This window comes from Pseudopipra pipra, chromosome 3 (genome assembly GCF_036250125.1).
Source record: "Pseudopipra pipra isolate bDixPip1 chromosome 3, bDixPip1.hap1, whole genome shotgun sequence".
NCBI lineage: Eukaryota > Metazoa > Chordata > Aves > Passeriformes > Pipridae > Pseudopipra > Pseudopipra pipra.
Window position 1 is genome coordinate 62,208,005 of NC_087551.1, and position 27,817 is coordinate 62,235,821.

The following is a 27,817-nucleotide window of genomic DNA, read 5'->3' on the forward strand; positions in this document are numbered from 1 at the left end:
CTGTGGAGACCCCTGAAAAGTACTGTACTTTGTTAGTCACCAGATGTACAATACTGGGATGGCCCTGCTTCTCCCATACTATCTTTAGGCACAGAGGAAGGAGTCTGTAACCCCTCTAGGATGCTAGAACCTCTGTTTCCATTTACTTTAAGCTGTGGTGGAGCACCATGGGGTAATAAGCTCTGCAGCCTGCTGGAGAAAGACACAATGAGGACTTTAAAGACTAATGTGAGCAATAAAACCTTCATATTGATCATGAGCCACTGCTCAGTGTGACACACAGGTTGTGGCACAGCCTCCTGTCAGGAGGAAGCAGGCAGACCACAGGGTACAGCCTGCTCATGACTAATTTCTTTTAAGACCATCCATTCACCTGCTATTATTGTGCTTTATATTTGAAGTCTGTTCCTGGAAAAGACTGTTTGAATATATTGGTACTGTGTTAGTGTCCAAACAGGAGTATTGTTTTTGCTTAGCAGCCAGTGAGCATGTTATATAAAATGCAGTGAGACAGGGTACAAGACTGATTAATCTAGAGAAATTCCATATTTTGGCTTTCATTCCCACGGTCTTAGCTATAAAATTTTCTGTACTGCTCCTCTCCCATTAGCCTCATCAAGTAATCGGTGAGCTTTAGATGCTAATGCAATATATAGACTATGCAGATATATGTATCCATGATAGGATTTATGCAAGTTTGGTGTAATCTTATACTCTGAATATGTGAAAGTAGAGTGGCAGCAAAGTTAGACTTTTTTCAGTGTCTTAAGTTCCAAATTAATGCTTTTTTTTTTTTTTTGATCATGCACTTGCCTATTTCAGGGCATGTTCAGTTCTGACACTATCTCTGAACCATAGGTACAATTGATTGCTGAAGGAATAAAGATCAGGACTTCAAAACTTCCTGAAGCCTTCAGAAAGACTGAATGAAATGTATGATATAAAAAATAGAACCAAGCCTTTATTTTATAAGAATTTAGTTATTATAAGCAACAGACCCAATTTCACCTAGTTTTATTCTCCATTGATGGAGCCAAAGATTTCTCTAATTTTCCTTACAATTTCAATTGTTGTGCCTTCTCACAAGCCTGTGAAGCTGAGAAACCAGTCAGGTGTTTGAATGCAAGGGTTAAACCAAGACAGGTATGACACAGTGCATGCCATACAGATTTTCTGAACCAGGATATAGGAGATCCCTCACAGATATGAAGGCTGAAGCTGTTTCCTTTACACAGCAGTGAAAAGCAGCATCACCTACTTCTCCCATTGGGATGAATTGCCAGGAAGGATGCAGATTGTATTTCTGTACCTTTGATGGGGCATCCTGTCCCCTTGGTAGGGTCTGTGGGTGAACAGAAGGTGCAGCCTCAGTGTGCCATGCTGTAGCTGTCTCTGGCTGAGAAGCAACCGCCAAAGAGGAGGAGGAGGAAAAAGGAGGGAGACATGACAGTCAGACCACCATGATTTTAACATGTATGCCAAACTGCTTCTTTTAACAAATTATTTGGTGCTGTTATTTCTATTCTACTAAGTTGTATGAACTTAAAATATTTAGGTTTTAGCTTTGCTTTTTCACCCAAATATTATTCCTATCTAACATAAAGGTTTCTTCTTTTTGAAATATGATGATTTGGTGCTGTACAATTCTGCTATGCAGTTGTGGTAGGCTGACCTTGACTGGACGCCAGGTGCCCACCCAACTGCTCTATCACTCCCATTTCCAGCTGGACAGGGTAGACAGTAAGGTGGAAAAACCACCTGTGGGTTGGGATAAGGCAGTTTATTTAAAGCAAAAAGTAAAGTGGAAGCTTGCACGTGCAAAAAGCGAAGCAAAAGATAGCAGGGTTTATTCTCTACTTCCCATCAGCAGCGATGGTCGGCCAACTTCCAAAAAGCTGGGCTTCAGTACACATGATGGTTCCTCAGCAGGCAGCCATTGGAGACAATGAATGCCTGCCTTCCTGCTCCTTTCCTTAGCTCTTATATCTGAGCTGACATCATATGGTCTGGAATATCCTTTGGTTAGTTTGGGTCATCTGGCCTACTTGAGTCCCCTCCCAGGATCTTGCCCTCAACTAAGGAAGGAATGTTACAGTGCTGATGCTGTGTTCAGCAGTAGTCAAAACACCGATGTGTTATCAGCACCCTTCTAGCTACCAGTGCAAAGTACAGCACTGTGAGGGCTACTGTGGGAAAATGAACTTCAGCTTTGCCAAACCCAATACAGCAGTACATCTGGAAAGCTTTTCCATTTCCAAGTAAATAAGAAAAGAGAACACTCGTAAAGTATTCATTGTTTATTTTTGAATTACTGCTTGGCACACTTAGTCAACATATTAGAAACTGGTGAGTTAAAAGTACCAAACTTCCTTTTTTTTTTTTTTTAATGGACAGAGAAAATGGGCTCCGGTCTGGTGTATAATTAGTCGTGTCCAGCACATCTTCTTGGGCAGGGAGATAAACTGCTACCTCTGCCAGCTGGGGCAGTGCCAGTACCATGAACTAGCACAGCATGCTCCAGAAGCTTCTCCTTCTGCCCCAGCATAAATCAGCATATTCCCAAGAGGGCAGAGGAGGTGAGTAAGCAAGTGGTAAAAGCACAGCAATTGTGAGCCACGCAGGCATTCTCCTGGAAAAAGATCCTCTCCAACCTGCTTCTGAAATCTGTTACTAAAGTATTCTCTACTGAAAGCCAGGAGGTCATGCTTCGGTCATACCTTTAGGGTGTTACGTAAAGGGATTCTCTTCTTAACTTATATGACAAACTGAAACTCTGCTTGGAAGACAAATTCTTCCTCTCCTTTCTCTTCCTCTACTTCTGAGTCTGGTGTTCTTTCATCTCTTGCACAACTGCATACAACTAAATGCAGTCGTAGACTGAACAAAAAAATATGACTCTACATAAGCACGCGATAATGGGGATTAGAAAACAAGGTATTCATAGCTTTAAATCAAGTCAAAATGCTTTTAGATACTGAAGACAAAAAAGTAATGAAAAAGTCATAGGTATGCTCTATCAGGGTGCAGCAGGTTGCCAGTGCTCTGCATGACAAGAAATCTATGGAGGAGGAATGAAAAAGAAATGAAGAAAATAAAAGAAGGTGGAAAAGAGAGAGGGGTAAAGCTAGAGGGTGATGCTAACAGGATAAGTGTTCTCATACAAAGCCAGATCAAGGACTTTTTTTATCTTACTAGTAGGTATCTGACTGTGGTCAATAGTGGATGCTGGAAGAGAACACAAAAACACATACTAATATCTCTCCCAGACAATCTCCCAGAACAAAGAAATAGTCAGTGGAGAGGTGTTTCTTGAGCATGTTTGCCCTTTGTTGTGTCCAACTGATTTTTCTTCAATCATTTTTTAAACCCACCTAGACCCTTGTATTCACAACACCATGTGTCAGGGAATTGAATAGCTTAACCACAAGGACTGTTTTCTAGTTTTTTGGAATCCATCACCTGCTTGTTTCTTTCATTGACATTTGCATCTTTGCACTACTTGTGTGGGAAGAGACTGTGAGTGACAGTGAACCTTTTACCGTTGTATACCTTCCTTACTAAAGATTGTAGGGACATACATCATATTCCTCCTCTGTCACCCCATTTCCACTCTGAAGACTACTACCATACCTAGCCATTCCTCAAGCACACACACTTCACACCCTGGCCACCCTTCTCTGAACCTAACTCTCTTCTGCCATGCCTGGTTTGAGATGGGGGACCAAAACTGCTCTTCGTAATCAAAATCTCTCTACCATGGAATTATACTGGACCAATAATTATATTTTCTGATTTGTTCTCTACTTCTCCCTAATTTGAATATTTTATTTCCGTTGTTTTGTCTGACACTTGAGCCAGTGTATTTATACAACTGTTTAGCATCATGGCAGTGCTTCACTTCTGAATGACGATAGTCAGCTGAGAGCATCCTGTTTCCTATGTGAAGTTAAGATCTTTCTGTGCATTATTTCAATTCACAGGTTTTAGAGACTCTACAACAAAATCTGTTCATAAAGGGAATTTTTACTATATTGACTTTATGTATAGAGCTCTTCATACTGTACTTATTCAAGGGTAGATATAATTATTGTATCTTTTATATCATGACCTGCTAGTGACAGAAAATGCCCACAGAGATCTAGCAGAGAATTTCCTAATGGAAATACAGCTTATATTAGAAAAAGAGTGTTTTAGCTTGTGTAGATTATACTCATTTCCCCCAGAAGAGTAAATTATATGAGTAGAATATTTTTGTGCCCATGTCAATTTTTATAATTGCATCAGAACTGAAGTTTAGTCAGAATGGAAATTTTGAGAATAAAATCAACAATCCCAAATGACATTGAGAGATGGGCAATTTTTTCTTCCATAAGATTGATCTTTGCCATCAGACATATGGCCTGAAAATGTGGGTGAAGATAATCTGATGACCTGATTTTCATTTGGACACTACTATGAGAAAATAAGAATCTGTATCTTTGCAAAATAATGATAAAACCTATTGTGGGTGGTATGTCATCACTTCCCATATTTTTTTCCTGTGGAAAGTTCATCCAGAGATCTCACCCACCAAGTGAGCAGAAAGGATGCTAATTGCTGTCCAGTGCTTAAATGGACTGTTGTGTTTGCCCTTCTGAAAGATACTGTGTAGACGAAATGTTATGGTTTTGTCATGACCTGTTTGCTTCTATTCCGTATATTCACTGAGACCAGGAGCCTAGATGTTCTAGCAGAATCTATCCAGTGCTTTCACAGGAAAGTTTTTCAACTCCAATTCTAGAAATATTTTTTATTTTCATTCCTCATGTTTCCAACCAGTTATTCTGTTTAATTGGTATGATTGCAGTTGTTATTTATGAGTTTCAAAGGCTTAAAAAATCATTAAATATTATGATTTCAAAAAGTAGCTTTTCATCATCCTAATGATTTTCTTCTTCAGCATAAATGTTCCATTTCCTATTTTCTGATTGCCCTCAACTCATCACATCTACATATATATCCTGTTCACGCAGTCCCTGGGCTCAAGGTTGAAGGACATGCACCTGCATGGGGAGGAAGACCTTTGGGCAGGACGTTGAGTCCTGCTTGACATATCAGAAGAGGTGGAGAGGACTGTGGGGGAGGGGAAGCTGGAAAGGGGGCAGCTGGTCTCCCCTGAGCTTGCCCTTTCCCGAGCTTGCCCTCCCCCAAGGACCGCACAAGACCATCGGAGATAAGCATATATGTACATACAATAAATAAACCCATGCATATATACGTATATTTTATACGTGTATTTGTGTGTGTGTATGCACACACATTTATGCATATACGTATGTACGGCGTACATTTAGTTTGTATATAGACATATGCATGTACGTATATGCTGGTATACCCACGGGCACGAAATCCTCGGTTAATTATCCTTCGGGAGGAGTTTCCAGCCCGGAAACCCAGTCTCCTCCCGGCTGGAGCGAAGTGCCCTCCGCCTCTCCCGCCTCGAACACGCTGCCGAGGCTGAGGCATAGCCCAGGAGCTCCCCCACACCTGCCAGCTGCTGCAGGAGGAGTGAGAAGGACCCCACCTCGAGTACTGCTCCCCCCGAGACTATTTTTGCCCGATGTTCACAGAGATACGCAGACACAGGTGGGTCCGGGACACTCCCACACACAGCAATCAGATGGCAAGGGACCCTCCTCGGAGGGCAGGGAGGGAAGGGGAAGGAAAGCAAGCCTTTTCTCTGCTTCTCTTTGTTTGTAATTAGGAAAGACTTCAGTCGTAATATCTTAAGAGCCCTCTGAGGTGCTTCAGAGCAAAGGTAAATTCACCTCATGACAGAACAGAAAGGTAGAACAGATGGCCACCTCTGGGGTTTGCCCGCGACACGAGTAAAGTGTCAGTGGCCCGTTAGTTCCCTGTGTTCAGGCGGATAAATAACCCCGGAGATCTCCACCAACTCTGAGAGGGGGCTGCCTTTGTCTCTACCCCTCCCGGTGGAAACGGGCTCTTGCCAGAGGGGCGCAGAAGAGGGCGGCGAACAAAGGAAAGAAAGCCCTGTCACCGTCCTGCTGTCGGTACAGAAGACGCCCGGCTTCCCTGCCCGGCCCGAGCAGGCTCCCCTGAAGGGGACACTAAATAATTGATCAGAATCGATTGCCTGCATGCATTGGAAAGGGAAAGAGGGCGCATCCCTTGCGTGCAACCAGCTCTTTCCCCCATTTGCGCTGTAATCCTATTCCACCATGTGCGGATAGATGAGAGGACGTTAACTCAGCCTTCAGGCCTGGGCGGGGTTCTCGCCGTTTAATCTCTTCCTTTCTCTTCTCTTCCCTGCTTTCCTCCCTGCCCCCCCCTTTCCGTCTCCCAGGCCCAGTGAGGTCAGCTCATTTTCCTGAGAGGCTCTGGCAGCGGCGCGTACCGCGTGTGCGGTGCCCAGCTCTCCGTGCATGCATTTCGCCAGCCGGGCAGCAAACGAAGTGGTGGTGAGTAATGCGGATGCTTTAGATCCAAGCCTTTTTTTCTCCTTCTTCCCCCCCCTCCCCCCCCCCCCCCGCTCCAAAAAGGGAATGTTACTCGGGATCCACATGCAACAAACCCGCCAGGTATGAGGGGGGACCCCCGAAAATCCCCCCGCGCCTCTAAACCGGGACAAAAGGCAGAAGCGCTCCCAAAGCTCAAGCCGCGTTTGCAAATTCTCGGAGAGGCAGAGGCGGGCCCCCGGCGGGGTGAAAGGGCCGGAGCCGGGGGGGGTTACCCTGCCCGAAGCCCCGGGCAGGAGAGAGCCCCGCGCCGGCGCGTAGAGCCACCGGACTGCTCCCTTTTGTTGCTGCCATTTATTTACCCGTTTTTCCGCCTGGACAAGAAAACCTGCGGAGACGCCGCGGCCCGGCGCCACGTGGGTTTGCCTCTGGGGAAAAGGTTCTGCCGCGGAGTTTTGTGAGGACGGAGATTTCGGACTTGAGCTCAAATGGGCTTTCGTTGTGCCAGTTAAAAAAAAAAGTATATGTTTATATTTATCTAAAATCAGCCAACTTAACCGTAGGCGGTAGCCGATCCTGGAATTCGGGGCATGCAGGGTGCTGGCTGTGTTCTGGCAGGTCGCGGCTGATGACTTAGTTGCAGTGAAAGTTCCCGAAAAGATTCAGATATAGCATAGGGTTCCCGATTATTAATTTTAATTTAATTTTATATATTTCATACCTATATAGCTCCAAACAACTGTAGCGTGGGAATTCTGTTTGTGTTGGTTAAATAGAAATGCAAAGCAAATCTTTTATAAAGTGTTGTGATACAAGTTTTGGTAGGTAGGTCTACAGTCCCATGCGCCTTTTTTACTAATTAATGCCTGGGAAGTTTCTGCCTAATTGTGTCATTCTGAGAATTAATTTCCAGATATATATCAGGTTGATAATGACAGTGCATTTGAGAGGAAATGCTGTGCTCCTGCCAGTGAGAGCAGAGCAAACAGAGCCTCATTGTCTAGTATGTTCCAGGGAGTAAACCAATTGTCAGGGTATGGTATAGTGTCTACACTGACTTTGCCCAGTTGTGCTTCTTTCTTTATTCTCTGTTTTAGCAGGGAACGTTTAAGCCATGTTCTGGGAGGGAAGTGGTTGGCCGTGTTAGGAATGCTGTCATTTCTGCTGTTGCCCACGTTTTCCCTTTAAGGACAGTTGAATAAAGGCTGTGTGAAAGCAGTTTATGGATCATAGCCATTTTTTTAAGAATATATTGAGTGACATTAACAGCATGATATGGCTTTTAACAACCCTTTTTCATAATATGTGGCAGCCATCAAAACTCTGGTTGTTTCACTGTATGGGAAAATTGCCAAGTGAGCACCCTTCAGAGAATACCACATAACATTTTGTTCTGGATAAAGCTGTATTCCTTGCTTTGGTTTGAAAATCTGCTGAGTGATTATACCTCAGTCCTGTATAACCTACTGATCTGCATAACCAATAATAAACATGAAACAGTGCATCTGGGTAACAGACTGGGACAAATTTGTGTTTAGAAGCTGATTGAAGAACCACTTTCCTTTATGACCCTCAATTGCCAAGTCACCTTGCCCTGGAAGAGTCCTTGTCAATGCTGAAGGAAAATCTGTACTTGCTTTCATGTGTGCAGTCCTTTATAGAGCAGCTTTTCCCCCCTTGGCTATGACAGACACCTGGAAGAGGCCTTTGACCAGGCAGACAGGTGCATTAGCAACCCAGGCTTGGTGTTGAGGACGAGGGAGAGAGAAGTTTGTGTGTGCAAGGAAATTCATCCTTAATGTGGTGGCCCTTCGGGAGAAGGTTCGGCATGGGGGTTGGGAAAACGCCCCGAGGTGCAGGCGGAGTGGGAACAGGTCTCAACCTCAGCCGAGCCCTGCGCACCCCTTCCTTTGGCGCTGGGCTGCAGCCTCGGCTGGCGCTTCCCCGGCCGCCGCTCCGCCCGCAGGTGGGCGCTGGGCAGGGCTGGGGGACGGCAGGGACCGGGCTCGCTGGCCGCCGCCGTTGCCAGGGAGCCCGTCTCCTTGTCCTCCCCGTCCCCACCCCGACCGCCTTCTCCGGTTCTCCTCCCCCAGCTGTCGGGGCGGCGGAGGAGGAGGAGGCGGAGGACAGCACGGATGATGGACGCGTCCCCGAGATAGCCGCCGCCATGAGCCAGCCGCCTGCAGGGGGCGCCGCCGCCGAGCCGCGCCTGCATCCCGAGGGCAGCAGCGGCAGGAAGCAGCCGCGAGCATCCTCGCCGGCCCGGGCCCGCGACACCGCCCCGCGCCCGCCGCCGGCCGCCGCCGCCTCCCGCGCCCCGCCCGCCGCTGCTGCCGCCGCCGCCAAAGCCGCCTCGGCGCGGCCGCTGCAGGGCCAGGCCCCCCGAGCCGCCCGCGGTCGTGCCGCCGACAGACCGCCGCGGGGAGCTGTCCAGCCCGGCGCCGGTGCTGAACCCCCTCCCGCCGCCGCCGCCGGGAGAGGAGCCGCCGCCGAGGAGCCGCTGCCGCCGCCCGGCGCCGCCGAGGAGGCGCCCCCTGCAGGGGCCGGCGGGGGCGAGCGGGAGGGGGCGGCGGCGCCGCCGCCCAAGCAGTGGCGGGGGAAAGCGGGGCGGTCCCCGCTGAAGGGCGCGGGGGAGGCGGCCCCGGCGCCTCCATCTTCCTCGGGTGCGGGGAAGGGCCGCGGTGCGGCGGCGGGTGGCGGCGGGTACTGGAAGGAGGGATGCCTGCAAAGTGAGCTCATCCAGTTCCACCTCAGGAAAGGGCTGGCGGCGGCCGCCCAGATGCAAACCAAGGTCAGCAATCACAGCAGCAGCAGCGGCAGTGCTTCCTCCGCCGCCTCCGCGGCCGCCGCCCCAGCCGAGCCTCCCCCGGCCGCCTCCGCCTCCTCGCCCGCTGCCATGGCGGCGGCCGGGGCGGAGGGGCTGCGACAGGGCGAGGCGGGAGGCGACGGCAGGAGCGGCGGCCCCGAAGGCGCCTTGAGCCCGCAGCTGCAGGAGGAGATGCAGGAAGAGATGGAGAAGCTGCGGGAAGAGAACGAGAGCCTCAAGGTGAGTGGCCGGGGCGGTGGCGGGGGTGGGGGAGAACCGGGGCCGGGTGGGGGTCAGGCCACCTCCCCACGCCCGCGCCGGGAGGGACTTTCCCGGCCGCCTTCTCCCCCGGCAGGAACGCTGGAGGCAGCGTTAAGATGGCTCTGTTGTGGGGGATGTGGGCACTGTCGCTTCCCTGCTTCGTTGCGGTGCTTTTAATGAGCTGGGTTGTATTTACCTGCGGTCCCTGCGGGGCGGAGCTCTATGTTGGCTTCCTTCCCTTGTACGTGCTGACATTTTGTGCTTTTGACCCACCTGTTGCGTCCCCATCCCTTTCTCGCCCTGGTACCAGAATGAGATAGATGAGCTGAGAACAGAGATGGACGAGATGAGGGACAGTTTCTTTGAGGAGGATGCTTGTCAGCTTCAAGAAATGCGCCACGAACTGGAGCGGGCCAACAAGAACTGCCGGATCCTTCAATACCGGCTGCGCAAGGCTGAGCGCAAGAGGCTTCGCTATGCCCAGACCGGCGAGATTGACAACGAGCTCATACGCAGCATGGAGCAGGACCTCAAGGTACAGACATGAGCAGGTGTCGAAGGGAGGGAGCACTTCAGATGGAGACACAACTGTGCTCTCAGTCCTCATGAGTCAGGCATTTCCATCCATTTCACTGTGCACCCAGTGCGCCTCATAGAATAGCAGTGGCTGAGCTATCCTTGGTAATAGAAGCCCTTCCAGTATGGAGATGGGCTATTTTCAGCTTCAGTCCAACCATTTTTTGTAAAGATAATGTGCAAGAAATTATTCTAATGCAATTTAGGAACTAAAAGTTTTGGACCCTTTATGCTGAATGCAAAACATACCCTTCCACTGCAAAATGAAACCAAACTCACTGAATAGCTCCATTGACTTTGAGGGGATTTTGTTACTCTTTAGTAAAAGATTTCAAGGGATTGAAAACTTGCAGAGTCACAACATGAAACCCTGACGCTGTTGCTGTCAGTAAAAAACTGCTATTACATTCAGCAGATCCAGGATTTTCCACATCCACCTGAAACCTTAGACAAAACCCATCAGATTTCAGTGTGTAATCAACTGCATTTCATCCATAAAGTATGAATGAACCACAACCCATTGTTGAGGAGAAGTTTCAGTCCTTGTTTAAAGATTGTCATTGGTAAAATAGCCATCATCTCCAGTCTAAATTGGTCCAATTACAGGGGAAAAAAAAGCTTTCTTGAGGTAGTTGCAAGTTTAATTTCTGCTTCCATCCACTAGACTTTGAAAGGCTCCTGCTAAACCAGGACTTGTAAATTTTTTCAGTTGACTGGTCTCCCACCTTTTCTCATGGAAGTGTAGACCTCTGTATAGCAAATGCGAGCTTACTGGCTGCACTTCTGCCCAGGATTCTAGTTACCTATGATGCATTGGATTCTGTGAACTGCAGTTGATAATGCAAATTTAATTCATGATTTGGAGTAAGGTAAATTTTAAACTTCTTTCTGATTGGTATAGCAGATTGAGAGTATGTTATTCCCAGGCCTGGTTTGGATCATCTTTTCTGAAAGTTTTCCATCTTGTCATCATTCTTATTAAAATTTCTATTTGATATTCCTTCTCTGTGCATAATCAAACCCCATGTTTTCTGTTGTGGCTGTGACAGTTCTAAAAATACGACTGCCCACATGGCTCTTAACAAAATAGTGTTCCTGGCCAGAAGTGAAAACATGCCTTTGTCACGGGGATTTCTGTTCGAAACAAGGGATGTTTTGCACACTCAGAAAGATGCTTAGGTGCTTAGTTGAGATATGCACCTTTGCAGGCAGAATTTGAATGTGAGCCTTCATGTTCCAAGTGAATATTGTGATTCCAGCTTATAGAGTTGGCTTCTTTGTTGACTCAATGTTACTTTGTATTAGCAAGTCATACACATGCAGGCGAGCCAGGGAAGTGGTGAGAATACCTCTGCTGAGGTTCTTGCCTGCCAGTATAGGAGATAGCAGCTAAGGCCTTAGGTTGAGCTGGACAAAGGGCTCACTTTAATTAGCATTTTTCCCATGTTTTTATATAACTATATGACTGACTCTTTGGGAAGGAATAGTGTTTTTGCAGAGTGTTCCCAAGGATCCTGAATGTGTTCTGCTTTGGAGTAGGGATGAATGCCAGATTGTTGCCTAATAGAATTCTAGGTGCTGGCTAACCATAATAACAATTCATGTGCAGGTATCTGTAGCGTTCCCAACTCCTCTTCTGAAGAATGACTATCCAAAAAATAACATTCTTCATTCTGCATGGACAATATATTAGAGGACTTGATCCTTCACAGATATAGTCTTGCATGTAGCTGTATTAAAATGTATCTTGCATAAGTGAGTCCCATTTCCCATGTAGCCTAGGATGCTCTGTAGGATTTCCCTGCATTAATAGCTACTCCATCACGTTTTGTGTCAAAACATTTGCTACCAGTAATGATATTTTAATTCGATTTTATTTACCTATCCAGGCTGTATCTATGGACTGAAGACAGATTCTGATAGGATGCTGTTTAAAATATCCCCCATGATTTTCCATTTACTTTGATTGGGCAACCAGATGAGCAGTTTAACACTAAGTGTAGGAAAAGACATCAATCTAAAGCCCTGTGGTGTGATTCTCAGCTCATTCTGTAGTCTCTTTGGAGTATGGCTATAATTGAAGTTCCCCTCCCCTCATGCTCTCTACTGGGCATTATGTGTCTTGAGTGCATGTGCAGTGGGGGAGGTTGGTGTTGTATCTGTAATTCACACATACTGGGTTTCTTGTCAGGGGAGGCTGAGTCACTAACTGCTACTGTTTTCTGGTTGGATTTTTCTAGGTTGATTCTTCTAGACTGCTTGCTTACAATTATTATTTTTCTTTAGTGTTTTAGTATGTCAAAGAAGTCTCTGACATACTAACATAAAGATCATTCTAGTCAAAGCCATGAAGGATAGCTCACTGAGCTCCCCTAGCTAATGCTAAGTAGGATTAATTATGCTTTCCCATGTTCTAAAAAAAGCTGAAAATTAGGCTTTTCAAATCATGTGTCTATGTGTATAAATCACCACCATAACAGTGATTAGTGTATATTTAAATATTTTTGGTGTGTTATTATAGTTTCTAGTGGTTCTACAAAATGCAGTGCAAGTGCCTTGGAGGGCAAGATTCTCATTACTTTCTATGAAGAAGAGGAGTCAGATCTTGTCATATGCCTTTTAACTCTATTCCTGTGAAAATGCATTAAAAAAAAAACCTTAGTGTTCATTTTCATTGAAAATATTGGACATCATTTGGGTGAACACAACGTCAGTAAAAATATTGTTTGTTCTTATTTTAATCTTAAAATGAATTAATTGTAGTGAATATTTAGATTAATTGTCCATGAAGGAGAGAGAAACTAGCAGAGTAGAAATAAACACGTGTCCATTTGTGGTCCTATACAAAGCATAGTTAGGGAAGGCCTGGAGAAGATGGGCCCTGCTTTTCAATGCTGTTGCATGTCAAGTATTTGAAGGGCATATGCTTTGGTGCATTGAAAAACATGAACTAGCTGTGGTTCAGAGAAGATAGGTGATACACTGTCTCCAGGAATATTGAAGGTCCTGTTTAACTGTGGATGTAACAGAACCTTAGAAGGAGTTGAGGTTTAGTATCTAATGTGATTTCCAGAGAAGTCCATAGGAACAATGTACCATCTTTTGGAAGGAATTGCCTTGAATTTGGAATAATTTAGAATTCTGTCTGTGGATGTCCTTGTCTACATGGGTCCTTACATACCACTTTCATCAAAACATCCAGAATTAGCTTCTAAATGGTTGCTTAGGCACTAAGCACTGCAGCAGTAATTTATTTTTTAACCTTTCTTTTGATATACCATTTCACTTAGGTTGCAAAAGATGTATCAGTGAGACTTCATCATGAGTTAGAAAACGTGGAAGAAAAACGTACTATAACAGAAGACGAAAATGAAAAATTAAGACAGCAGCTTATAGAAGTTGAAATTGCCAAACAAGCACTACAGAATGAACTGGAAAAAATGAAAGAGGTTAGTGTTGCTATTTACTTCTATAGCAATTATTTGAAGATCTCAAATTCTTATTACTGAACTGTTTTTCTTCTCTAACTTGTTTTGGGGTCAAAAAATATGGCAGGCAAAAGTTGAAAGTTGCAAAGAGTGCTGAAGTACAACGTGGTGATTGGGAAGCTAAATACAAACTAAAATATTCTATGTTTTCTAGGCAAAACAGAAACCAAGTTGTGGCTTTGTTTTTCTTCTACAAGGAGGGAAATGTGACACTGATAGTAACAGGAGTTCAGAGGCTTTGATACATTGTACCTATGTAAAGATTCATGCAGGAAGAGTGCTGAAGTGTGTTAAGAGGCATCTATGTTTACAGTTGAAGTTCCCCACATGTTTTTACAAAGACCCATAGTTTTTCCCTTGCTAATTCCTAGTAGGGCCTAGCAGGAACCGAGACTGGGGATCTATCCACCTTCCCATCTTGTTCAGTCATGCTCTTTGGAGTTATCTGGAAGTGAGAGACTCTACCTGGTCTTTCAATCTAAGCACAGTTTTACATTGTATCTAATTAATCTTCAAAATTACTCAATTTGCCATTATATAAATGCAAGATACCGTGCCATTAAGTAAGCAGAAAATTGCATTACAGCAGTAATAGCTAGGCCAACAGAGATAACAAAGCAGGCAGTAAGAGGAGAACCTGTTGATTAAGAATGAATTCTTCAGAACAGCTTTTAGCAACAGCTCTCCAGTTTAATGTTTAAAAATCAATGAATGCCACAGATTTTCACTTTTAGGAATATAGGCCAGTAGGAATGCCAGGGTCTTTGATCTTTTATGAAGCAAAAGAGATGTATTTCAGTTGTTAAGAACAACAGGAAATTTTTAGTTGCATGATAAGTTAGGGTATTTTTAGGAACTGCAAGTGCTGCCTTTAAGTGATGTAGTATTAAAAATATTCATATGTTCTCTTTACAGGAACTGAATTTCAAGCATGTTAGTAGACGATTAACAGGTGGTTTGCTCCGCCTTCTGCTACTATCCCAGATAATTGCAGATTTAAAAGGGCATGAAATCTGAGCCTTATTCAGCTTTCCTCTCATTTTCCTGAGACTTTCTTCCTCTGTTTTCACTCTGGTTTCTGCCATCAAAACCAACTTGGTTTCCTGGACCATTTTCTTTGTGAGAGCATGATCTTTCTGCAATTATCCTTGCAGCTTGTGCTTTAAGATTGATTTTACTCAGAATTTTTCATTATTCTTGTCCATTCAGACTCTACTTTCTTGTAGATCCTCATCTTTGGACCCTCCTGCGCTCTACTAGGTTGTAAGCTTCTTTTGCCTTGCTTCTTCTTACACATCCTCAGATTATAATGAAGTTTAATGCAATTTAATAGCTCATGTTCTTTGATATTAACCAATAAATAGGCTTCTTTATCCCTGTCGTCACTAGTCACTTTCCCCTTATCCTGATTCTGCCCTCTGGCCCACTGTGTGGAACTATAGTTCTGTTGCTCTCATACTGTTCTCCAGTTCTTTCTCTGCCTTAGGTGTTTACCCTTTCTGTTTTGCAGTTGGTATCAATGAAAGGATAGTGGAGACTCCAAAAGAGAGAGTGTCATGTTTAAATTAGGGGCTGTGCTACACAATAGTGGTTTTTGTGAAGCTGAAACAGATGGATGATTCCCACTGGTGCAGAATGGGGGCACTGAGCCAGAATGAAAAAATGAAGTAAGACTTGATACCATAGTAGAGGTGGAGTGGACAACGAGTCAGAAATATACATCCTTATACTGAACTGGGGAGAACTGCCATGCCCCATTATATGGGTCATCATAATTAGGCAGGAGTTTCCATTTATGTACTTCAAAGAGATTGCTGAGTCCGTTTCAGTAGGAGAAGGCTGCTTTTCAGGCTAGGACTTTTGGCACAGCATGGGGGAAGTTGTAGGATGGTACAAGTCAGAGAGAAGCAAGTTTGAAGCAAAGCTAAATTATTATGCACTTTGCAAACATGTCATGACTTGGGGGAACCATGGAAGCATGCTGGTAAAAAATACTAATTCTTACAGAACTGAAATTTAGAATCTGTGAAGAAGCTACAAAAATGTTAACATGAACAACTATGAAAACAACCCAAAGCCATGTGAAGTGCATTGGAATTTTTCTGTGACAAATACTTTTCTTCTTCTGTGGCAATCAAAGGTTTTGTGCATCTTAAATGTCATTGTCAGATAGTCATAATATTAATTTTCTGTTTGCTTGTGAGTTATTTCCTCTAATTTCGTGGGTTTACAACCCTTTCTCATTTCAATACAGTCATTATAATTAATGGAACCACCTACTTAGGGAAGTTCTACTCAGCATAGATAGAAATGAATGGAATATCTTTTGTCTGGATTGCAATCTTCACTTTTTTGAGGTTATTATTAATGGCAAAGTTAATCTCCAAAGACAATGAGCCATTTTTGTTTTACAGCATAGTAACAGTGCTCAGAATATGTAATGACTGATTTCTGTACTTTTATGTCATTAAATGTATTGCAAAACACAAACATTTCCATTCTTCTTAAAATCTATTTATGCATGACTGCCATGGGAAATTTGTTCTTCTTTTATAATGAACAGTGTGAGATAGCGTAGAATAGTTAAAATAAGACTTAATAGAAAATGCAAGAAGCAGAAGTACAGTTTTTTATTAGGTAGTCTCCAGGGCAGGACCAAAGCCAAAGTTCTCTCTGTGTGGATTCTCAGCTGTTTTAAAAAGCATGGAGACTTCACTGGAAACTTGTATAAAAGATAAATGCTAGCAGATGTGTTTGTGTAGAGTCAAATCTAGAGTTCTTCAGTGAACATTTGTGTGAATATAGACATGTGAATGTATTTGTCCATTAATATAGAGAGGTAGTTGCTGTTGGCTCTCTTGATTTGGAGCTTTATTTGTATTTAGGGTAAATTTCACGACAAATCAAAAATTGTTGTTGATGACAGCAGAAGCTTGCAAGCATCCAGGATTTGGAAGGTGTTCCAGCAATGCATGCATTCTCTATCAGCTACTTTTACATTCAGTCCCCCAACCTGCAGCTATTTGATTTAATGTTATTCCTGCATATGTCCACACAGATACACGAGATTTTTAATCTTTGTTGGTTTTATTTGTAGCAACTGCTGCTGATTTCCTCTTCTTCCTACTGAGAAACCAACAATAGCTAGATGTAATTTTTCATTTATATAAAAAGAAGTCAACGTGTTGTTAATGAATTAATATTCATTAGTTTGTTGTTAACTTTTTGGCAAAGCCTAGCTGACTCTTGTAAAGCTTTTGGTATCACAGTACGAACCAAGAGTTCATTCATCTGCTATAGCTATGTCGGAAACTCCCAGTTAGCTGTGCTTTAAATGGCTTGTTGCGAGACAAATGAAGTAGAGGGAAAATATGACAGATGTACTGAACCCTGGTCTTTACAAATCCTCATTGCAATGCAGACATGTAATTGCAAGAAGCTCAGTGTTTTTCAGGGACATACATCTTTCTGGATAGAGATAGATTGTTCTGCTAGTGCTCCAAGCTCAGTTCTTACAGCCACCTAAGGGTGATGTTGCCAAGCCACAATTTTCTTCTTCTTAGCATAAGTATTTGGTCAGTGATAGAACTTGTGATAACCATGGCTACATGGCACGTGAACCAGAGATGTCTTTTGTCCCTTCAGTTCAGACTGCAGGCAGAGGAGTTTATGCCTCCCTGCATGGGTCTGTGTTTTGCTGGAGTGGTGCCTGTCTTGTCAGTCTGTCTCTTTGTACACTGTATGGAAATGGAAGAAGGCAATATGGTCTGGGGAACTGGACATTGGAGCTGGGAGGAAGAATCTGAATTCTGTTCCTGATTTAGATACTAACATGCTGCAGGACCACAGCAAAATAATTACACTCTTCTGCTTATTCTTGCAACCTTTGCCTGCTATTTAAGCACAGATTAGCTCTCTACACCTCTCTGAGTGTTCAGGCTGCACAGAAATCAGGAAGGTTGCTGGAAATTTCACCACAAAAACTGCTGTAAAAAACCCCCACAAACAAACCCAAATTCCACTCTCCCCTTTCCCCCCCCAAAAAACCCTCAAACAAAACACCAAAAACCCAAAACCGGAAAGCTGTGTAAGAACTAGTAAGGAGTGTTCCTGCCCCAGTCCTCTTATCACCAATACCAGCTTGCCCAGCTTGTTTCTGATAAAAATTGAGTATCTCTTCTGTCTCTCTAAGCCCCTTCACCGCTTATTTCAAGTCTTTCATCTATAACTCACAAAGCCTCAAATTCTCCAGGTTCTCTCACTCGGTCTTGATCTTGTGTCTGTTTTTTCTTTTCTTCTTTTTTTTTTTCGTATGTGTGGTAGTGGTGGCTGTTTTGCTGTCTACTGGTTCTTAAGTCCTAGTCTTGTCCTTCTCCCCCACCATTCCCTCCTTCCCTGTATCCTTCCGACTCCTCATGAGTGTCCAATCTCCTCTCCGGATTTCAAGTATATTCCAGTTCATTCAGCCCTTATTCTACTCCAGATATATTATCCACATTTCTTAGTTACAACTTCTCTCTGCTGCAAAATTTGTCCTTTTCCCCTGATTCTTCCACCCCCTCATATAAATCTGTCAGCTTCCTTAGTTTGTTCTGTTCCTTTCCTTATTTCCAAGCCTTAGCTCTTCATTTTTGCATCTGGAGTGAGAGCTGTGGAGGATCACTCACTGTGCTAGGAGATAGCAGCTATATCACTGTGAGCAGTGAAGGGAGGATTTCTGATTCTAATGTCTAGACTCAACTTTATCTAGACTCTCATGGAACAGCAATCACAGGACTAGTTAGGTTTTGCCTTCTGGCCTGGAGTTGGAACATGATCTGTCAGCTGGAGAAAATGTGCAGATTGATAGCTGGGGTGGGAGAGGGTGTGGTAGTTCATAAATATAGAATTTTCAGCAACTTAAACTGGTAAGTTCCAACAAATAATTAGCTGGTAATGTATAGGAACGGAAGATTTCTGAAAGGTTATGTCATGATTTTATACAATTAGAAATGTATAAACACAAAAATGTTCCGGAGCACAGACATATTGGAACTTCTCAAAAGAACGGTTGCTAGAATAATTTATTTTGAGCAAAAAAGAATGTTCCCATCTTAAAAAAATATGAATATTTTTGCTAAAATTTTCCAAAAGATATTAGCCATATTGATAACTTATCCCAGGACAGATCCTTGGCGTGGAAAATCTGCAACATCTAAAATGTAGTGAGGTTGCAAAAAACTGGAAACAAGTCTCATAATGACTGGTGGTTTGCAGCATTTCCAGTGGGCAAGGCAACCCTATCCAACAGCAGTGCTACATTTTTGGATGCTTTCAGAACTTTCTCATCTGGTACTTGTCTCGGTTCCTTCTCTCAGGACCTTAAACTTCACCACCTTACAGTCTCATAGTAGGCTGCCAGTGCTACCATTGGCCATCAGACCCCTGACCAATGCTTCTTTATTTGCAACAAGTAATTCCCACAGCTGACATTAATCACTCATGGCAAAAATTTTCTTCAATCCATTGCAAAAATCACATGACTTCTAGTGGTCTGAAAAATGCTTCATCTATTTTCTCTTATGCATCAGATGATCAGTAGAAGATACTCCAAATGATGCCACCATGCTTCTCTGTCCTCTGATTCGTGCCCATAGCTCCCAGTTGGCCCATCACCTGTTACAAGACAACACCAAATGCAATTGAACTGCTCTTTTGTGTAGAGCAAAACCCTTCTTCCTCAACTTTAGAGTTTTCATCAATCCATTACTGTACTCCAGGCATGTGAGTTATCTTCACAGGTCTCTATGATTCCAGTGAGGTCATAACTGTGCAGATGTTCATGGACTTCTAGCTTCTGTTTGTTGCCCATGCTGCATGCATACAAGTCACTGGAGATGGATATTTGGTTGTGCTGCTTTGGAAGGGAAAGTTTGAGTCTCCTCCATCATACTGTTTACCAAGCACATAATAATTGCACCTCATATTTTCATTTTTCCTCAGAGTCTCATTTTAAACACCTAGTAATGAAGGAAGCAAGGTCAAGGCAGAGTGAGATGAGATGCTAGTACATCTGCTGATGTAGCTGCTCAGCCTCACAGGCTCAGAGCAGTAAGCAGTACTCTTGGACAGTTACGGTAATTTACTTGCTCCTGGCACCAGATGGCAGCAGGGGAGGGTTTAATAGGGCTCTCACCAGTCCAGCTCCTTCCTGGGCCTTTTGGAGTACCCAAACACTAAGTGTATCAGCTACACTTTTACTAATAGTACTGTTAAGCAGAGACTTTCCATGATCTGGAATTTCGGTTTGTTGCCTCAACAAAATTCAATCTGCTTTGGTGAAGAGAACAACAGGATAATGAAAGGGTTTTTTAAAAAGAGATGAGAAATAAGTGTCTGCCTGAGTTAGTACAGGAAAAAGAAAAAAAAGTTCTCTATCTCTAAGCACAGCTAGCTCAATGATTTTTGAGCACCACATTCCAGTAGATGCATAACCCCTGGTTACTTTTCAGACTTGCTTGTGTGATATTCTGTTACCCTTGGTATCTTGCCCAAATATTTTGTTTCTTTAAAAGCAGTACTCTGCAGGGATGCTATTCATGATCTGTGAGGGTGTGATTCTGACATACTTGCTCAGAGCACACTGGGATTTCACAGTGTGTGAGTGAGATATGCAGAGTTTGCATCGGTTTGGTTCTTTGAATATGAGAAAAGAATCATAATGGAGAAAAATATTAATCTCTGTTACAAAATCTGTTGTAGTACTTCTCTGAAAATGTCATGCCATAAATAGGGGAAAAAGTGCATTTTAGAAGCAGTTTGCACTTAAACTTCATAAAATTAGATTTTAATTATATATCAGCCATCAGCAATTCACATCAGCTATTTTCTTCAAGAGAGTTACTCAAAATTAAAACTAAATAGCCTGATGCTCAATAGTAATATACTCCAAAACATATGTAATAAATAGTGAATGATTCCAAAGAATAAAGCTCCATAAATATCTTATTGTGAAGAGATTTGTGAGTAAAGATGCCTGGAGGTGGTATTCTTCTGTCCTTCAAGCTGCTGTGCTGCTTTGTGAATTCCTATTGAATTGTCTGAAAATTTGCAAGGATGTGTAAAAGGAGCGGCAGGATTGATGACCAATTGGAAAGTAATAATGAAAGCTGGCAGCTGTAGTGAAAAAGAGTATATCTAGAACAGGTTTAAAACAGAAACTAATTTAGCCATCAAAAAATAAAGTCTGTTCTCTTCTTTTGAACCTGTAACCATAATGGTGCTACTCTGGTTTCATGGGAAATGTGAGTTCCTTCCTTGTGTCAGAATCTTACTTTGTTTTCCTTCATTTCTGTAATAGTTATCAGCAGCCTTAGATTTGCAAGCTATCTGTCAAAGGTGTTATTGATATTATATACAGTCTTTGGATAAAATCAGAGTCTCTTTGCAATAAGGTGTATTTTAAAGGAAAAAAAATAATGACCGTCTTCAAAAAAATCCCCTAACTAGAATGGAAACATAAAATAAGAGCTGAGCTTCCAAACATAGAAGCTATGTTATAGAGAAAGGACAGAATTCCCACCATCATGATCTCGAGCACCTGAGGCTTTTTTTTGCTTGGATCAAGCTTCTCAAAGTTTTTCTTTGCTACATAGAATCATAGAATCGATTGGGTTGGAAAAGACCTCCGAGATCATCGAGTCCAACCCTTGGTCCAAATCCAGTCCATTTACTAGATCATGGCACTCAGTGCCACGTCCAATCTGCATTTAAAAATCTCCAGGGATGGTGAATCCACCACCTCTCTGGGCAGCCCATTCCAATGCCTGATCACTCTCTCTGTAAAGAATTTTCTCCTGATATCCAACTTAAATTTCCCCTGGCGGAGCTTAAGCCCGTGCCCCCTTGTCCTATTGCTGAGTGCCTGAGAGAAGAGATCAACCCCCACCTGGCTAGAACTTCCCTTCAGGTAGTTATAGACGGTGATGAGGTCACCTCTGAGCCTCCTCTTCTCCAGGCTAAACAACCCCAGCTCCCCTCAGCCTCTCCCCATAGGACTTATACTCCAGTCCCTTCACCAGCCTTGTTGCTCTTCTCTGGACCCGCTCCAGCACCTCAATATCCTTTCTGAACTGAGGGGCCCAGAACTGAACACAATACTCAGAATTGCTTCCATCAGTCAAAAACTATATTTATAAAGTAAATCAGGCTAAAGAAGGGTCTGCACACTGACAAGTGATTCCTTGTACATCCCTCAGATGGTTTTGACCTGGATCAGCTACCACTGCTTCAGTGCTTGAGCATAATTTGGGGTCTAGGCTGGGTCAGAGCTTATTCCTGATTGACAATTTGGATATGGTCCTGTTTGTTTGAAAGGAAGCTGTAGGGAAGTTCAGCTGTATTGTCATCATAGCTGAAAGGAGACTGAATTATGAAGTGCCAGTTGGCATCGGGTCCTGAGAACAGTCCCTGACCATTTAATTTACTAGTGTAAAAACTAGGCAAAGGTTCTCTGACTTGGTATAGAGCCAGATGAGGTGGCAAATGAGATGAAGAACAGCAAGTTCGGTCTGTTGCTGCCATATGAGTTCCCACTGCTGAGAATTACTTGGCAAGGGGCAATCATCAGCAGTGACAAAGCCAATATAGCTGGCATTCCCAGTTGTCTGTAGGAATAATGGGCAGTGTGGTAACTGTGGCGTAGGTGGTAACTGGTTACCAGAGAAAATAGTTTGTGGTCATGAACTCACCTTGGGGCAGGTTGTAAAAGAGTATTTCTCTTGCTACAGACTTTAGGGTATGACCTTCTAGAGATCTAAAGGAGAAAGAAGTAGGTAATCTCGCTACTGACTTCACTAAGATTGTCAAAATATGATACCACATTAACAAATGGAGGAAATTTGGGGAAATCCAGTTTTACAGGGCTCTGTAATGGTCCTTGGTCACAAGTTTTTGGTTTTGTACTTCACGGTCTCAGTATATTTTTACTCAAATGGACATTCAAGTGTCCATATATGTAATTTAGACATACAGGTACCAACTTGGTTGCTCAAATGAAAGAAAAAGTTGCCAGGTAACTTAAAAATGAACTCCCTGGTTTAGCTGGCTTTTCAGTAGCTATCGTATTACCTTTCACAGTTGTATCCACAGATAGTACGTAATCCACACTTGTTCTTTTGTTGTTGTTTTGCTTACATTTTTTTAATAATATATGATGCTTTTCAAATTCTAACTAACATCTTATTTATAACCAGTTTTGCCAGGTCTCTGGAATCTTTTTGTGACATACTGTGTATGATTTCCTTAGTTTCTTAAAGAAAGAAATTGCATGATAGAGAGGACAAATTCGACGTCTTTGTACTGCTACAAAAACATGAATGGGAGAGTAGGGGTAGGCCAGAATTCTCTAGATTTAAAGGAAGTCCATGTGACTTTGTAAAATTTCTTTCTATCACTTGGAAGGTTTTATGGAGGGAGAACAGAGACATCTTTTGGTGCTGAACAAGAGGTCTAGATACATGTTTTTATATGGAATCAGTGTACACCAAATGTCGTCATCTTACTGAAGTCTCACCAAGGCTTTGATGAATAATAGTTATACATGCTTTCTGTCCCTTATACCACTGTATTTAGTCCTGCTTAAGTGCACCTGTCCCTTCAAAGAAACACCTGAAATAACAGAGCATTTGCAATGTGTTGATAAAGATCAAAGCTGAGCATGTTTCAGATTGAAAGGAAAGTTAGCATAGCTCTGTTATTCTTTAGTGCACGTGGTTACTGCTGGTTTCAGGGCTGTCTTTCTCAGTCTTGAATTGAGCTCTTCAGCAACCCCACATGAAACAATTTTTAGTCTTTACAATCTCTGGTGCTGCTAGTGAAATCTACAGTTAAAAAAAAGAACGGAACACTCTGTAGCCTGGTAGATTTTTCAATTATTCTGCACATGGAATTTCCCAATGCGTCTTTTAGGTTCCTGTGTTCCTGATAGAAGTTTGGCAGAGCCTCACAGCCATAGGTAGTTTGTTCTGGCTTTAGGAGAGTAAGCAGGATGTAGCACAGTGGAGTTAAGCACTGCCCTGCGTTTTGGCTGAACTCAGCTGTCAGTGTGAGGAAGGAGAACCTTGTCATGTCATAGTACAGATGGCTGTTCTGGAGCATGTCATGGGCCCTCAGGGAGTAACCTCAGTACAGTTTCCAGTGTAAAAACAGGTGAAACAGAGTGGCAAAACCTCAAAGGGAACATAGAAAACAGACATGTACAGCAAAACTACCATGGAAATTGCTGTATTTACTATTCAATATATTACTTGTTACTTTTTTTAGAACGATCCTTCTGAGAACTTAGGTGGCTGGCATAAAGTGCCCAGTACTTACAGAATCAGAAAAGCCAAGTGAAGCATGGGTAGCTTCTTTATGTGCTGCTATATGTGATTACTAAGTAGTTCCTGAAGGAGAGATGATACTGTTTGTTAACTAGCATCCTAGAGGCACATAGAATGCAAAAAATGTAGCATGATACTCTGGGCTTTTGATTTGGCTTGGTCCTTCTCTTTCAAATTCATCTTCTCCTCTGCCCTCTCCAGGATAAAAAAAAAAAAAAAAAAAAAAAAAAAGGTGCCTCCCCACTTAATGTTTTGTTTCAAATGCTTTATAACATCTCTTATGTTTGTTTCTAGTGCACTTTAAAAAAAAGATTATGCAGTGTGGTGAGGCTATTGTTTGCAACAATAGCCATGGTCCATCCTAGTGTGCAGGAAATCAAGTGAAGGTGATCCTAGAAAAATACAGAGACACTGTCAGAACATAGAGGAGTGGGGTTAGAAAAGCCAAAACCCGCTGGATTGGAAAGATGAGTGAAAATGTATGCACCCTAATGGTGTAGGGAACCTCTTCCATAGCATTCTCCTAGATAAGCTGATAAAGTATGGGCTACATAACTGGACAATGAGGTTGACTGAAAACTGTCAGATGAACTACCAGGTTCAAACAGTTGCAATCAGCAGTGCAAAGTCCATCTGGAGTCTGGTGCCTGGTGGTGTACCTGTCAGGAAACAGCAAATGCCAGCTGCTCTAAGAACTGGGAAGAGAAGCCAAGCACAACACAGAGCATAGGGCAGGGGCAGCACAGCCAGGGCCTGGTTTTAGCAGTATCCAACGAAGTGACCAGAACCAGCCTAGGGATGGCAGCTGGGATCAACCAGGAATCCAGATCATGGGGTGACAGGGAGCTCTGAGGTTAAACTTAGATATTAATCCACAGGTCTAGTAATCAAGGGGAAAATGCAAGGTTAAACCAGGAAGTCAGGCCGCAGATGAGGATTAAGATCAAGAGGGTCCATGGCCATCCAGAGCTATGACAAAGCTGGATACAGCTACAATGTAATTCGTGCAGGGATGCAAGGCCCAGATCTGAAGTCAGGTGGAGCTCTTGGGGCCGTGGGCAGGACTGTGGGTGTAAGCCCCTGCTGAAGCTCATCAGGGTAGTGAAGGCCTATTAGAACATTCAGGCTTTTGGCAGGACCCCAGGGGTCAATGTATAGCCAGTTATGTTTAACATCTTCATTATTGACCTGAATGAGGTCAGTAGGTTAAGGGAGGTGATCTCTCCCCTCTGTTCAGGAATGGTGATGCCACTCCTGGAGTGCTGGGCTTCTCATCTCAAGAGGCCCGTATGGACATACTGGAGAAAGGGCTGTGAAGATGATAAGGAATTGGAGCATATGTTAAATTCCAGGGGTGCTGAGAGAGCTGAGACTGCTCAGCCTGGAGATGTTGGGGACCAGCAAGGGCTGGCTTCCTCCTGTGGTTTGGGGAGTTCTGGGGAACAACACAGACAGCGGGGCAGGGGTTTTGTCAGCCAAGGCCTGGTTTCACCGTTACCCCATCAGGGTGACCAGATTGTCAACCAGGTTCAAGGTGATGAGTCAGGTCTGAGGTGCAGCCAGAAAGCCAATCCACAGGTGTATCAACAGAGTCTGTGGCTGGCAACAGGAACAACTGTGGCGAGCTAAAGACATGGGCTCACATTCACTGCATCTCACATAGCTCAAACAGGACCTGGAGCCTCCTGGGCTGAGCTGAAATGGGGCTCCAGGGCCTGTGGGCAGGGTGTCTGGGGAGGCCCTAGATATATGATTCTATGAAATGCCTGGTAGTAGGGTACAAAGAAGGACTTGGACACTTTTCAGTGGTGTTCAGTGACAAGAACAAACTTTTTAATGAACGTGGTCAAACACGGCCTATAGAAGAGGAGACTCCATCCTTGGAGAAATTCAGGACTGTACAGGACAAGCCCTGAGAAGCCTGCTTATCTCTGCACTGAGCAGGGGGACTGGACTAGATCTTTCAGCCTCAATGGCTCTGTGCTTTTTATCAACTCTGTGATGCGTACTTGTTAACAACAAGCAGAATCTGATTTCCCATTTTACAGCAGAGCATATGAAAATGCCAGTTCTGGAAAGGGAGAAAGGAAATGGTTTGTGGGTTACTTCTGTCAAGCAGGAGAATCCAGGGTTTTTTCAAGCTGACCTTCTTCTCAGACAAAACACAGGAGTTAACAGGAAGTCAGAGGCAGCTACATGCTATCAAGCAGGGCATTTTCTCTAAGGCACTGATAGGCACAGTGGTTTGTGCATCTACCTGTGTTCTGTGCCATATATCTGTACATGTGTGTGTCTGTGGGCAGAGTACTAAACCTTCCTTCAGGCAGATACCTCACATGCAGTAAGGGGATTGATGTATGAAGAACAAAATGTAACAAAGAATGTATTGTACACAGTACAGGGGAGGGGAATACTGCCCAACAAATGGCTTCTGTGGTTGGCTGGACAGGAGTAGAGACTGTGTGTGATTATTCAAGGCAGCCAGCTGATTCTACATCAACTACCAGTGTGCTAGTTGTGCTTTACCTCTGAACTGCCCTGGAAGTATGTGACACTTTGGAGAGCAAAGTGGCATGTTTGACCGTCTTCTTTTAGACTCCTTCATATTTTAGACCCTCTCATTTGCACACATTTATAGCCATATTCTATAGTGTATGTCACTTGACAGGGAGAAGGCCCAGCTATAGGGTGTGCTGGGTTGTGGCATCAGCCCAGTGGGTCTTCGAAATCACATGGAATCAATACTAACCAAGAACAAGAACACCTGGCTTTTGATGTTTTGGGTTTTTTTCTCTTACTGCAGTGTTCATGATACAAAGAAATGCAACCCCCTGGCATTTAAGCAGATTCAGATTTTGGTAATGCTCCATAGCTAAGCATTCCAAGCACTGCATTTCTTATTTTGAAGTAAAGGGCAGTGGATTAACCTTTTAGATGTGCAGGTATGCTTTTCCAAAGTGTTTGTTTCTGCTGAGATGTTTTGATATATTATGTGATTTTTCCCTATCCACTGCTAGTATTAACAACTGCATATATTGAGATGTGTAGAATGGGACCACTGGGTGTTAACCCTGTTTTGCTCTTTCTCATCCTGGTTGCATGATTGTGTTAATTTACTTTGGCTAGTTTAGAAATAAATCCAGGTTAGGATAACAATGAAGCCCTTTGCTTACATCACAGACAAGTAGCTGCACTTAGAAGGTATTTGCCATCAGTGTTGTGTGTGATGAGAGGCTTCCACATCCCTGCAAAGCATGACTGATGATGACATCCAACTGGCCTGATTACCAAGAGCCTTACAGGCTTGGCTGAATTATTTTAAATTTACAGATGCTACCAGTTTAGATCTTTGATTAAATGATTAATTAGAAGCACCAGTAACAGGGCCTCAGAAGTAGTTTTGAACTGGAACATTGCCTTGCTGGTACACATAGATACTCTTAAAGGTTTATTTTCCTTGTGATGTGCTTCTAGGAGCTTCATTTTCTTTGTGGTGTGCTTCTAGGAGTATTGTTGCTGAGTTTCCAAATTTTGATTGGGCTTCATGTGTTCAGAAATTGTGAGGCCAGAACTGTATTATATGATCAACTAGTCAGGTCTTCTGAATAACGTGGGTAATAAAATACCCCAATTAAATTTGTTCAGACTGATGCCTACATTTCAGAAAAGGGTTCTTGTCTGTATTAAAAATTGACAGCTGAGAATAGTCTACCACAGCTCTGCCTAAACTGTCTCAGGAACAGGTAAAAATTTGCACCTGCCTTCTCAACTGAATTTGCTAGTTACCAGTCAGGAAATATTTTCTTACTATTCAGCTAAATTCAAAAGTACAGAATCAATGCTTTGGTGTTTTTTTGTTTGTTTGTT

The 27,817-nt window shown here is 43.4% G+C and overlaps 1 protein-coding gene and 1 long non-coding RNA gene across 5 annotated transcripts in view; one reads left to right on the forward strand and one right to left on the reverse strand.

Moving 5' to 3' along the window:
- Window positions 1-5,468: 5,468 nt before the first annotated feature.
- MTCL3 (MTCL family member 3) overlaps window positions 5,469-27,817 on the forward strand; it is a 35,029-nt gene continuing 12,680 nt past the window's right edge. For 2 of the 4 annotated variants that reach the window (XM_064649558.1, XM_064649560.1), the window contains exons 1-5: window positions 5,469-5,625; window positions 6,347-6,461; window positions 8,552-9,504; window positions 9,836-10,060; window positions 13,392-13,550. In XM_064649558.1, the coding sequence (XP_064505628.1) occupies window positions 8,626-9,504; window positions 9,836-10,060; window positions 13,392-13,550 (1,263 nt within the window). In that variant the 5' untranslated portion in view covers window positions 5,469-5,625; window positions 6,347-6,461; window positions 8,552-8,625. The remainder of the gene's footprint in view (window positions 5,626-6,346; window positions 6,462-8,551; window positions 9,505-9,835; window positions 10,061-13,391; window positions 13,551-27,817) is intronic. The other 2 variants (XM_064649557.1, XM_064649559.1) reach the window with 1 other exon arrangement.
- Window positions 18,616-24,409, reverse strand: LOC135411667 (uncharacterized). Its single transcript, XR_010429250.1, has 2 exons — window positions 21,722-24,409; window positions 18,616-21,210 (listed from the first exon to the last, which is right to left on the reverse strand). It is a non-coding gene; the product is annotated as an uncharacterized LOC135411667 (long non-coding RNA).